The sequence below is a fragment of the Podarcis cretensis genome (genome assembly GCF_951804945.1).
Source record: "Podarcis cretensis genome assembly, chromosome: 7".
In the NCBI taxonomy this organism is placed as follows: domain Eukaryota; kingdom Metazoa; phylum Chordata; class Lepidosauria; order Squamata; family Lacertidae; genus Podarcis; species Podarcis cretensis.
The window spans coordinates 43,335,668-43,348,547 of NC_137176.1; the positions used below are offsets into that span (position 1 = coordinate 43,335,668).

At 41.3% G+C, this 12,880-nt stretch overlaps 1 protein-coding gene across 5 annotated transcripts in view; it reads left to right on the forward strand.

The window, feature by feature from the left end:
- The window catches only part of PIEZO2 (piezo type mechanosensitive ion channel component 2), a 203,256-nt gene that overhangs the window by 36,010 nt on the left and 154,366 nt on the right, over positions 1 to 12,880 (forward strand). For all 5 annotated transcript variants that reach the window (XM_079982831.1, XM_079982834.1, XM_079982833.1 and 2 more), the window contains exon 2: positions 311 to 406. In XM_079982831.1, the coding sequence (XP_079838957.1) occupies positions 311 to 406 (96 nt within the window). The remainder of the gene's footprint in view (positions 1 to 310; positions 407 to 12,880) is intronic.

Here is a 12,880-nt window from a genome sequence, read left to right on the forward strand (position 1 = left end):
AGGCATAATCTGTGTGCAGGTATATTGTCTTTTCCTTTTCCTTTTGCTGCAGTCACCTTGATAACCCTACACTGTGGATGGTAATGATAATAAGTTAGTTTATTAATCACTTCTGTATTAAGACTGCCTAATAAATTTACAAAATGTAAGAGCTTAGGCATAAAATACAATAAAAGAAAAATGCACTTCAATGTAGATCAAATTAATGTAATGGAAATGCAGTGTATGTCAGTTGAATGTGCAATCATTTCCCTGAAATATTAGCATTAATCCACTCCCCCCCCCTGCATTTCTCTCTTTCTCTCTACAGCATGTGCGTTCCGCTACAATGGACTCTCATTTGTCTACCTCATCTACCTGCTACTCATTCCTCTTTTTTCGGAACCTACAAAAACAACAATGCAAGGTAAGCCTGTTTCTGGCTTTTAAAAAAGGTACAGATAGATGCAACTGAAAAATTAAGTTGCTAGAGAAACCCTTTTTTTAAAATAGTGGGCTATATATCTGAGAGAGAAATGAAACTATGGACAAACCAAACACTTCAGTAAGTAATTACAGTTTGATTAATCCAGTTTCTTTGGATGGTATTCAATTACGTTTTACTCATAGTATATCCATTGAAATGAATGAACGAGACTTATTTAAATGGCACTTTTTGCCTTTAATTTCTGTTGAATAAGCAAAATATTCATGTATTTGTGAACTAAAGGGCAGGATTCACTGGACAAGACTCATCAGCAGAAGCCCTGAGTAAATGACTTCTGTTCGTGCAAAGAAGTTTTCCCTTCTCCTCCTTCCACACCTCTGAAATTGGGTTGTAGGTAGGAGGCTGAGAGAACCCTCAGAACTGTGCAGGGAGCGGGGGACTGTTCCATCTGGCAAGCTAAAATACATGACATTGAATTATACCCCCAGTTTCCTTTTCCACACTTTATGTTGTGTGCGCTGCCTTTCACTAAAAATCAAGGTAAAACTTAATTAGTTTAGTTCTTGTACTTTTTTAACCCCCCATTGGCATAACTCTGCATGTTCATGTCTAAGGTAGAAAATAATACAGTGGTACCTTGGGTTAAGTACTTAATTTGTTCCGGAGGTCCGTTCTTAACCTGAAACTGTTCTTAACCTGAAGCACCACTTTAGCTAATGGGGCCTCCCGCTGCCGCCATGCCGCCGCCGGAGCACAATTTCTGTTCTCATCCTGAAGCAAAGTTCTTAACGTGAAGCACTATTTCTGGGTTAGCGGAGTCTGTAACCTGAAGCGTATGTAACCTGAAGCGTGTGTAACCCGAGGTACCACTGTAATTGTCAGCATAACACTGGATTAAACAAATAAACAAAACTTATTAAGGTCTTTGTTTAACTCACATGCACTCTTTGAGAAAGTATTGGAAGCTGACAGGCATTGCACGCTATGTGTTTGCACACAGTCTACTGTAGTAGTGAAGATTTGCTCAATTTCTTTTAATAACCTTTGTGGGACAGGCCCTGTCCTACAGCACTCCCCACACTGCCAAACTCGGAAGCAGCAGCAAGAGAATTCAGCCTTGAGAGATATAGAATAGGATCATGCAGTCCAGCCATGATATTTCACTCATGGGGGAAACCTATACTTCTCCTTTTTTGACAATACATTTAAGAAGACCGATGTGAAGGGGGAAACAGTGTATTATTCTTTGTGTGCTTTGAAAGGTTCCTATAATAAATGTGTGGACTTAGTTCCTGGTGAGCTTTTGCAAGTAAAATACAGAAGCGAAAAATGAAAGGTTCTATGTGTTAGAAATTCACAATGTTGCTAAATCTGTCAGACACTTTTTATTACAGAAAAATTATAAGAACGGAGCAAAAAAACCAAACAAAAATCCAACAGTAAATGTCTAGATGTGGGCTAAAGTGTCTCTTAAAATGGTAAATATGACAGATGAGTGGCTAGACTGAGCACCTTAAGGGGAATATGGGTGCAGTTTTCTGATTCAAAATCTTTTTATGATCTTCATTTTATGTGATTTCTTTTCTGGCCCTTTCTGTGCAGGAAGGATGATTGACATCCTAAACACCGCAATTCTCTGTAAGCAAAGCACTACTAATGTTTGACAGCCATCCTTAATCTTCTAGCTCAGAATTTTAATACAGTACTATTTTCTTTTAATGTTTTATACTGGCTAACTTTACTTTCAGATAATCCATCTGGGCAATGCTCATCAGTGTTGAGGGACAGCTTTCATTTCTCTAGAAAGCTGTGGGCCAGATATCACTCATTAGTTACCGTAGTAACTTGGCATCCACTCTTAAAAGGAAGTCGCAGGCAGCAGCAATTTTAGTTTTTGTCATAGAAGGAATATGTGCCACCCAAGCTTTCTGGTTCCTAATATCCCTTCAAGGGGAAGGGATTCAAAATCCAGTTTCAGCCCATTGTACCAGATTGTCTAGTGAATACTACTAGATCTGGACTTTTGTGCATCTGTCTTGGCTATTTTCAATGTCTTCTGTAGTGCCACATTTTGGGTGGAAAATGAACATTCTTACTACAGTGGTACCTATTTCATTCTGGAGGTCTGTTCTTAACCTGAAACCATTCTTAGCCTGAGGTACCACTTTAGCTAATAGGGCCTCCCGCTGCCACCACGCCACCTGTGTGCGATTTCTGTTCTTATTCTGAGGTAAAGTTCTTAACCCGAGGTACTACCTTTGGGTTAGCGGAGTCTGTAACCCAAAGCGTTTGTAACCCGAGGTGTTTGTAACCTGAGGTACCACTGTATATTCAAAGTAGCTCTCTAGCCAAAGGTGAATTGTACCCAATTACCTGCCCAGTCCTGAGGGACGCAGGTGGCACTGTGGGTTAAAGCCTCAGCGCCTAGGGCTTGCCGATCGAAAGGTCGGCGGTTTGAATCCCTGCGGCGGGGTGCGCTCCGGCTGCTCGGTCCCAGCGCCTGCCAACCTAGCAGTTCGAAAGCACCTCCGGGTGCAAGTAGATAAATAGGGACCGCTTACCAGCGGGAAGGTAAACGGCGTTTCCGTGTGCGGCTCTGGCTCGCCAGAGCAGCGATGTCATGCTGGCCACGTGACCCGGAAGTGTCTCCGGACAGCGCTGGCCCCTGGCCTCTTAAGTGAGATGGGCGCACAACCCCAGAGTCTGTCAAGACTGGCCCGTACGGGCAGGGGTACCTTTACCTTTACCTTTACCTGCCCAGTCCTAGGCAAGCCCTTGCAGAGCTTGTCTGAGGTGCAGGGTGGAAGTCTAGTTAGAATAAAGTTATAAACTGAAACTAAAAAAGCAGCTGGTTCCCTGGCGGGGGGCCCCAGCCACCTTAACCCTCCAAGCCAAGAATACCCTACTCTCCACCCCCTGCACATGCCTGTTCCTAGATACACTGCCAGTGTTTTCACATACTTTCGTTGCAGAAGCTCAAAGCTATTTTAACCTAATAACAATCCTGTGGATAGGGATGTGGGTGGTGCTGTGGGTTAAACCACAGAGCCTAGGACTTGCCGATCAGAAGGTCGGCGGTTCGAATCCCCACGATGGGGTGAGCTCCCGTTGCTCGGTCCCTGCTCCTGCCAACCTAGCAGTTCGAAAGCACGTCAAAGTGCAAGTAGATAAATAGGTACTGCTGTGGCGGGAAGGTAAACGGCGTTTCCGTGCGCTGCTCTAGTTCGCCAGAAGCAGCTCAGTCATGCTGGCCACATGACCCGGACGCTGTACGCCGGCTCCCTCGGCCAATAAAGCGAGATGAGCACTGCAACCCCAGAGTCGGTCACGACTGGACCTAATGGTCAGGGGTCCCTTTACCTTTAATCCTGTGGATAGGATTACACTGGAAGTTAGTGGCTTGCCTAGCGTAACCTAGTAAACTTTTTAGCTAAGGTTTGAACCTGCATTTATTGCATCCAAATTAATATTACAGTCACTATTATCTCACTGCTTGTGTGATGAACTGTGATTTGGTCCTGGTTTTATGCTGCAGACTGTGCCAGAGATACTCATGTGAAAACAGTTATTGTGAAGTCTTCCCATACATGTGTGTGCTTTTATAACACATGAGCACACACATTCTGTCTGTCTCAAAAGGAACAGGAAGTGGGGTTATTTGTTATTGTTATTTCTGAAGTTGCCATACCTCAGTGGTGAATCACAGTCAAATGTTCACAAAGCAAACTTGCTATAAAATAAATGAGGGAGGAAACACTGCTTTCTACCTTCCTGACTTCCTGTGCTTTTCTGCATGCTTCTGTTTAGCCTTTGCACTATTTTTATTCCCATCACTCACTAGTTTATTCGGGTAACTAGGCTTTATACAGTTCACTTAATATAATTCTTCCTTAAATTATTTCTTTTTCCTCCAGTCTGATGTAGATTTTGGAAGGTGATGATTTCCCTGGGCTACTTAATGTTAAAACTGTACTTCGTTGATCTTCACTTTTTCTCTTCCTTCCTTTGCCATTTTGTTCTTCTACAAACAGCTGTTTCTCCTCTTATTTTCCATTGCACCTGGATTTCTCATTTGCGTGCATGAATTTCCCTGTCTTCCTATTTACTTGCAATACTTCTCACATGTGAAAACTACAGATCTGGCTGATTTAAAGAGTTTAAATACTCTGAGTTCTGTATTTTAATATTACTATTAAATCCCAGTTGCTGCAGTAATTGATTTAAGGGCAGATCTTCAAAAGTTTGCTTCACCCTGAACCTTTAATTCACATAACTCTCAAATTGCAAACCAACAGTGGAATAAAAATTACCACCAGGGGCAATTCACTCCACATTCAGCCCATTTTTTATCATAGGATCCGCTTTTAGGCAGCACAAAAGACAGTTTCCCCCCGTAAGTTTATATCTTACAGAAAAACAAGATGAAGATGGGGCAGTGAAGTCACCCCAGCCTTCTTAATTGCTTTCATAGTAGTACCTCAAATATTTGGGTAATTATTATTATTTAAATAAGAGTTGGCAGAGCACAAGTCTGCCTGAAAGCCTCTCAGATATGCCTCAGTCCATTTTGTGTATGTTTGTGTAGAGTTGTTACTCAGTGGTGTGGGAATGGTTCATGTTCAGAGGTGTGTGTTCTTCACAATTGAGGTGTTCCATACTGAGTGGTAGCAGTATGGTAGGTTTGAAAAACAACACTTTTCAAAAGTGGGAATGAAAAAATACTTTAAATGAGTGTATGCTTTTATAGCAATGATTCTTAAAAACGGATGTGGACCTTTTTAGGAAACTGTGAACAGTTTTCAGGGAAGGTCTAAACTTTCCCTCCATCTTTTCCCAGTGATTTTACAAGATGTAATGTGTCATCATATGGGTCCATTACACAGAGCTGACATGCTCAATGAGGTAGACTGAAGCAGCTGCCTTGGGCTTTGGAATCCTATGGAACAGCACCCCATGGGGACCTTGTTGTCCCCTGCCACGCAACCCCAGTAAGCTAGGCTTTGGCGGGGGCTGCCACTGCCAATACACAGTAGATTGTGTGTGATATCACTACAGATGCTAACCTACGCTATCAGCAATAGGGCCACCATCTCTATGTGTATGATGAGAAGCATTTTCTGTTTTATTTTTACAGGGAAAGATTGATAGTACACAGCAACTAGTTATGTCTTCAGTAGCTGTGCAGCAGCTTAGATCGTACTGATAACACATGAAGGGCTCTTTGTATTTCATTTATCTAAAAAAGCAAAGAAAAGGAAGACTATCACTTGCATTTCAGTTAATTGTGCTGTGTTGGAAGGAGTCTGGATTGTATGCAGGGGATGGTAGCATACTCAAGGGTGAGCAAAGGGGGAAGTTAATGTGACTTGTTGGCATTTTTAGATATTGAAAAATAAAATGGTAGCAGACACAGAACTACGTACATCTGTTTTTCATTAGAACACTTTGTTGGGCCTCCCCTTTTAAATAGTACTATAGTTTAAACAATTGTGTTTTATTATGTCATCATAAAAAGCGGGGAGGGTGATCCACTACATCATTAGGTATATATTTTTGTTATTACGCTCAACATAAAGGCAAGATGCATTCCACTGTAAACTTTGCCAGGTTTTTAGTTCTTTCAAAAAAGTAGTTGCAGCCGTTTCCCATTATCTGGCTGTTGATACGGCCTTGCTGAAGAATATGCAAGAGAGTCTGGATTGACCATGTAGACAGTACTGCAGCTAGCCAGGAACATGTCTGAAGGAGCTCTTTAAAAGGGCTCAGTACACTATTGGCAAGCAAGCTGAACTGTGACAATGCCACCATTTGTTGTCGCACTGCTTTCAGTGCCATAAATCTCTTCACTGTTAGAAGACTGTCTAGTTGGTGCTAGTTGAAATTTGTCTGCTGTGGTAAACTTCCTTCCTCTTAAATAAATAAATAGACTATATTTATTCACAGCTTATTTCTCTTGCTTGAAGGCTCACCTCTCCCATACTTTGTTGCAAACAACATTGATCTTGTTCTACATCTGAAGTGGGCAATGAAGAAAATGGCTGTGGTCACATCTTTATATTTCTCAGATGAGAAACTGCTCCTCTCACTCTCTGAAATGGTTCAGACATTATACCCTAGTGAAAATTCCCAACCTATTTAGTTTTTGCCGTGAACCTCTCCTAGTTAGTTCAGAAGGGAACACAAATGAATGAAAGTTGTACTGTATTTATTTGACCATGGTGCCACACTAGGCATTTGATTTTAAGCTCCCCTCCATTTCCCCCAGGTATTTAGGGAGATACAGCATTCAGATGAAATTTGGATATTCTTGCTTCTTTTAAATCACACTGAGGAGGAAAACTAAGACTGGATTGAAAGTTGTCTGCAGAATAGAATGCCACCTAACCCTATTTAAAACCACAAATTGTTACATGCTCAAGGCTAAATTAAATAATAGGTTCTGTTGTATTCAACTAAATTTCATTCAGAGTAGACCCACTGAAATTAATGGTTCTAAGTGAGTGATGGCTATTAATATCAATTGGTCTACTCTGAGTAAAAGTTTGTTTAATACAGCCTAAAGTTTGGATGTTGAAGTGCATGCTTGCATTTTGTGAACTGGGCCCACCAGCCGTGTATTCTGTTCTGCCATGTGCTTAGTGATCACCCTGTTCTTAAGTGTACCAGGGAAGCAAGGAAATTGAGAGGTTTAGTGAGACCTTTTGGTTGGCTGCCAAACACAGCTGGTGGGCTGCATTCTGCTTGGTGAGTTGCAGGTTGTACAGGCTTGGCTTGATGTGGAACAATTTCCCTGTTTTTAAGATATAGATATATAAAACAAAAAAAAAGTAGGCTACAAGCGTAAATGCACTTTGAAGTAGCACTGCTCATATAAATGGTGTGTATGGGCATTTCACAGGCATATTTGATACAAAGAGGCACATGCTGCATTGCATCAGAAAGGTCTGATTAATTTCCATGGATCTGCTCTGGAATTCACCATTTATATCCCACTTCTAATTATGAAGATGCTTTTAAAATTGTCTTGTTCCTCCACCTGCCAAGTCTGTGAGATAGATCACTATTTTTCCTGTCTCATAGAAACTCTCTAGAATGTTTGGAATCCTGAATACACGTGTAACAATTTTCAGCCGTTTAGTTTCTGTTGAAGTTGTATAATGAGTTTGGGGAAATCTGGTGATCTTTGAAGCTCGAATAAGAGTCCTCTTGAAAATCATCTGAGAACAGAAGTTGCTTACATGCTGCAAAATACTTTTGAAGGTTGAGATTGGCTTCCTCAGAGGTGGTAGCTGTCCAGTTCCAAGGCAGTAGGGGAGAATGGCATTTAAGGCTGTGGTCCTTTCTTCTTCAGCCTAGCATGACTTCTGCTTCCTTCAGTGCTTTGCGGAAATTGCATTGATCACAGAGACGGTTGTTGTGCCCTGAAGCACCAGAGGACAGAGACTTCTTGTGTGGGCTTTCCTGATTTCAAATATATCTATTTAGAGTCAGACCTAAGTTGGACCAAATCTCAGTACATACACACAGTATGTGTGCAATTTTCTGACATAGGACTCTTCAGCAAGGTTCCTTTATGAGAAAGAGCTGAATATAAATTTAATAAGAATAAATAAATAAATCAGAGTGCTTGTGTTTTGCATTGTTAAAGTATAAAAACAAAGCAAAAAATAAATAAAACCAGAGCTTGTTATTAAGCGTTTCTGTAATGGTGCAGGTCCATTAATCAATTCTGGGTAATAGTTACTAAAACAGTAATTGTTCTTCACAATCTGGATCTTCCAGAAATGTTTGAATTAATTGTCCTTGCCTTCATTGCTAAACTGATTGTTAAATGGTACATTTTTGGAGGACTAGCTCTTCTGATTTTGGTGTTTGGAGTTTCTTGAACTTTTAGCAAAACCAATAATCGTCTAATCTAGAAGTTGTCAGAGCATAGATGATAGTAGCCCTGTCTGTCTTACAGCACTGAGTGCAGCTGGCAACTCAGCATAAATTGGTTAAATGCATTCTAGGTCACAGCTGCCTTGTAGCATTGCTGGAGCCATGAATAGTCCCATACTGCAAACCTGACCTTCAAGGTGAATGTGTCCATACCGAAGAGCAACTGACTGTTTTATCAAACCCCCTCTGCACCAATCACTGTATTTTTTAGATTAAACTTTGTTCAAACTTATCCAGTCTGAATACACAGCCTACTGAAGCCTCACAGAATTTCTGCTGGATGGCTGAGACTGCTCCTTCTATCACTGCTGTTACCAGATTCCTTTCCACTTACTTCCTTTTCAGACCAATCTGGCAATTGCACTCTCCCCTGGGTGCTTTGGATTGGCAGCAGCACTTGCTACTGATCCTCCTCTCTGACTGCCTTCCATTGCCATCCTATTGGGCTCAAGAGAGTGAGTGGGCAAATGAGCAAATGCTAATGCCTGTTCCTCATCCAGAAGAGAAGCAACTGGAAAGCATTGGAAATAGTAGTGGTAAGGAGCTGAAAGTGCCACAGGTATTGTGTTGGTACGTGTGTGCATGTGTGACAAAATTGCGCTACTGACAGCCCAACCTTCCTCATTTCCATCAACGTATTTTGGGATGAAAACACTGAAGGTGTCCCAAACACCTAATTAGTCTTGGGTGAGATGGAATAGTGTTTCCTTTAAGTCACAGCAGGGTGTGAATTTATGGTTGGGAATGGAATCTATAGTTAGCAAAACAGTTGATTAAAAGAGATCTGAGTCTAGGATCAAATTATTTAGTGTGTGTGTGTGTGTGTGTGTGTGTGTGTGTGTAACTCTGGCAGTTATGCAATTTTATGGCAAAGTACTAGCAGTTCTAGAGAAGTGAGAACATGCTAAGAGTTCAGTAGGCTGGCTTATCTTGTTTGTGCATGAGAGAGTGTTGGGAAGATGGTTAAAAGGTGCTGATTTATGTCTTTCCATTTGAATGGTGGTAAATGATCTGTCATCAACTCAGATGTTGTCCATAAAATATCAAGCATGTAGTGCATCCAGAAGGCTTTTAATGGTCATGCATGCGCAGACGATTAAGCAAGCAGACAACTATGAATAGTATTTTCTCCTCCCCCCCCCCAAAAAAAATACTTGTTTGAGACCCTAATAGATTCTATTGCTGTTATATTGACAAAGTATTTCCACCATGCTGGAGCAGGATGGTAAAGTTCTGTTTTATAATTAATAATTGCATCCAGGGAACAAAGGCTGTTCTCAGTGGTGCTGTTGAAGTGCAAACAAGCCAATTTTAACAATATTACATGGAAGCATTGTTTGCCAGATTACATTTATCTATCTATCTATCTATCAATCAATCAATCAATCAATCAATCAATCAGTATTCTACTTATTTAACAAATGTGTCCTTTGATCTTTGTATTGCACCAGCAGATGAACCATCCAAACACACATTAAGAAACAGCTAAACATATCGCATGAATGAAAAGACAGAGAATATTAATAAGCTATAATCTGCAGTCATTCTAGAATTGTTTCTGCCCCTTCTTCAGTGCCCTATATGTAAAAAGTGGGTGTGCCTGGGTTCAAAGAATAAAGACATGAGATTAAGAGGACTATTTTCCCTTTGCAAAGGATAGATAAACTAAGTACAGTTCCCATAAACTGTACCATATAGTGTAACACTTGCACCATGGGTTCAGTACCCACACATGGAGGATTCCCACAGGGCTTAATATTACACTGTTTTCACTTCACCTTGTTGTTGGCATCTGTCTGTCTTGAGAGACAGTGGAGTGCGCCTCTGGGAGTGAAGTCAAACACCTGCAATTAGCAGCATCCAAGTGACTTCTCCTGGGGCGCAAGCCTGAGCAGTGTGTATGGAGGTCCTGGGCTGCCAAGACGACAAGGCCTTGCTGATGTGGTCCAAAGGGAAGCAAAGCAATACGTTTGGCATCAGTTTGACTGCAGGAGCTGCATGAAGGAAGTGTACAAGGCGCCACCCAACCGTCTTAGGGACTCTACTCTGGATTTGTGTAGGGTTTACTCCTTAGCCTCCTCCCACAAGATGTCCCACAAGACAGCAGAAATTTAGGATCAGAGTTTTCCTTCTCCTAGATGGGTTATCTTCCAAGGTTGACGAACCCATCTACCCCTCATTTTCCTCTACAGCACGTGTAGAAACCACCTTCTTGACTTTTGGGCGCACCATTGGTTTCATCTGCTCAGTCGTTAGGAGCCTGCCTAAAACCACTGTGAATTGGTGTAGCAAGTCCTGAAACAGATTATATGACTGAAAGACAAATTTTAAAAACCTAGACAATATTTTCTGCCAGAAGAGTATAAACATCATTTGGATGTTGGTGTTTTTTATGGCGAGGGGTAAAATTCTGATGTTACTGTGCTTAATTGTAAGTTCATAATTTGTGATAAACTTCTCTCGTCTTGTACTTCACTGGGAAGTCTTAAGAACCGTGGGCTATGTTTGCCCCACAGGATGATCTTGAGTTGCTTAGGTGAAGTCACTCTGGTCCTGAAAGTTTTGTGGGTGGGAGACGACATGGGCTTTGTATGTAAGCCACTTTTGACTCTTTGAGGAAGGGAGGGTATAAGTGCAGTAAATAAATACAGGTCTGGCATACAAAATTGTACTCCATCTCCCATCTAGGAGTAGCCCAAATTGTTATACCTTCTGCTAACTCACTGCAGAAAGTACTCACATCCATGTATAAAATCAGTAAACAGCAGCAAACACTATATTCTCAGAGTCTAATAGCTCACTTAAAAAGCTTAGTTGCTACTCAAAAAACAATGAAAGGGAATGAAATGAATCTTGCCTTTATCATTAAAAATCCTTTCTTTGTTCATTCATAAAATTCTCTGGTGAACTTACTGAGATCATTGTTTTGCCCCATGCTACACAGGGCTTTAACAAATTCTGAGGCTGTTCTTTAATTGATCTTTTTGGGTGCACTGTGATTAAATTCTAGGAAATTGCTAAGCTGTGACTCACATCATAAAATCCAATTAGTGGTTGGTTGACAGTTTGTCTCCCAGTTCAAGCGTCCAAGTTTCTTTTAATACCACATCAGTATATAGGTTATTGCTGGCAAAAGTCTCGAGTTTATTTTGTAAAAGAATGTTACGCATAGTCAAAAGTTTACTTTGGACACTGCTATAACTAAGGCATTTTTGTTTTAGCAAAGCATGCTTTGGTTTTGTCACTTTTGGCTTCGTTTTATGGGTTCAAGTGCATATTTAAGTGTTGGGGTGAAAAGGTTTTCTGTAATAAATAAATAAATAAATAAGTCTTAAAAATGAACTGTTGTTAAAAATGTTAGCCCCCAAAGAACCCAGGGCAGCAAAGAGATACACAATTTAAAAATAAAACAAAGCAAACACATTCTAATACAGTTAAAACATTTTATAAACAAATACAATTAAAAACATCTAAAAGTAGTTACAGTTAAATACCCTTTGCTTTTATAAAAATTCATAAAATTGTGTGTGGGGAGGGGCGTTCAGTCATGAATTGCCAAAGCAGATATTGTATAGCCTGAGAGGCTGATTTTGCCAGGGGACACAGTTACATGTTCCCATTTTTCATTGCTAAAGTAGAGACAGTCATACTCGGGTGTGTTCCCCCAACCTCTTTGGGTGAACAAAGTACACAATAATGTTTGGGGGTGTTTCTCCATCATATTTGGGAAAGTACCGGTACTTAAAGTTTATGTACCCAATATCTCATCACTTTCACTTGTTTTTAGTGTGGCTGTTGGTGAGAACTACAAGTTATAATGGGCCTCAGAAAAGTAGATGTGCGCGTGCCTTCATTTTTTATTATTCTGTATTGCCTGGGAAGAGAATATCCTGAAGTAGCAAGAAGCATGGCTCATACCCCACTATCACCTTATCACATCTTCCCAATCTGAAGCCTCCCCAAATTGTGTGGAGACATTGGCACCAACTGTTGGGAGCCCGGACACCCACAATTTTTGTGTGGGTGTTTGGCACCCACACTGCCGGGCCTTTGACGCAACTTCTGGGGCTTCATAAGGCCCCAGAAGTTGTATTGGAGGCCTCACAGGTCTTCAGAGGTAATATTGAAGGCCTCACAGGGCCTTGGAAGTCACATCTGAAGCCCCATGGTGCTTTGGACATTGCACCCGAGACCTCACAAGGCCTTCTACGTGACTTCTGAGACTCCCAAGGAGCTGCTAGAGTGCATGTGACATAACGTGCCGTCAGATGTCATATTACGTCACATGCACCGCTGGGCACCCACAATCTGGGGCCATGTTGGTGCCCCTGTGTGGAGATTATGTCTGAGATACCTATTTGAATGAGATGAAGTACAATGATACCTTGGAAGCCAAATGCCTTGGCTCCTGAACAAATCGGCTCCTGAATGATTGAAACCCAGAAGTGAGTGTTCCGGTTTTCTAACGATTTTCAGAAGCTGAACGTCCGGCGTGGCTTCCACGGCTTCTGG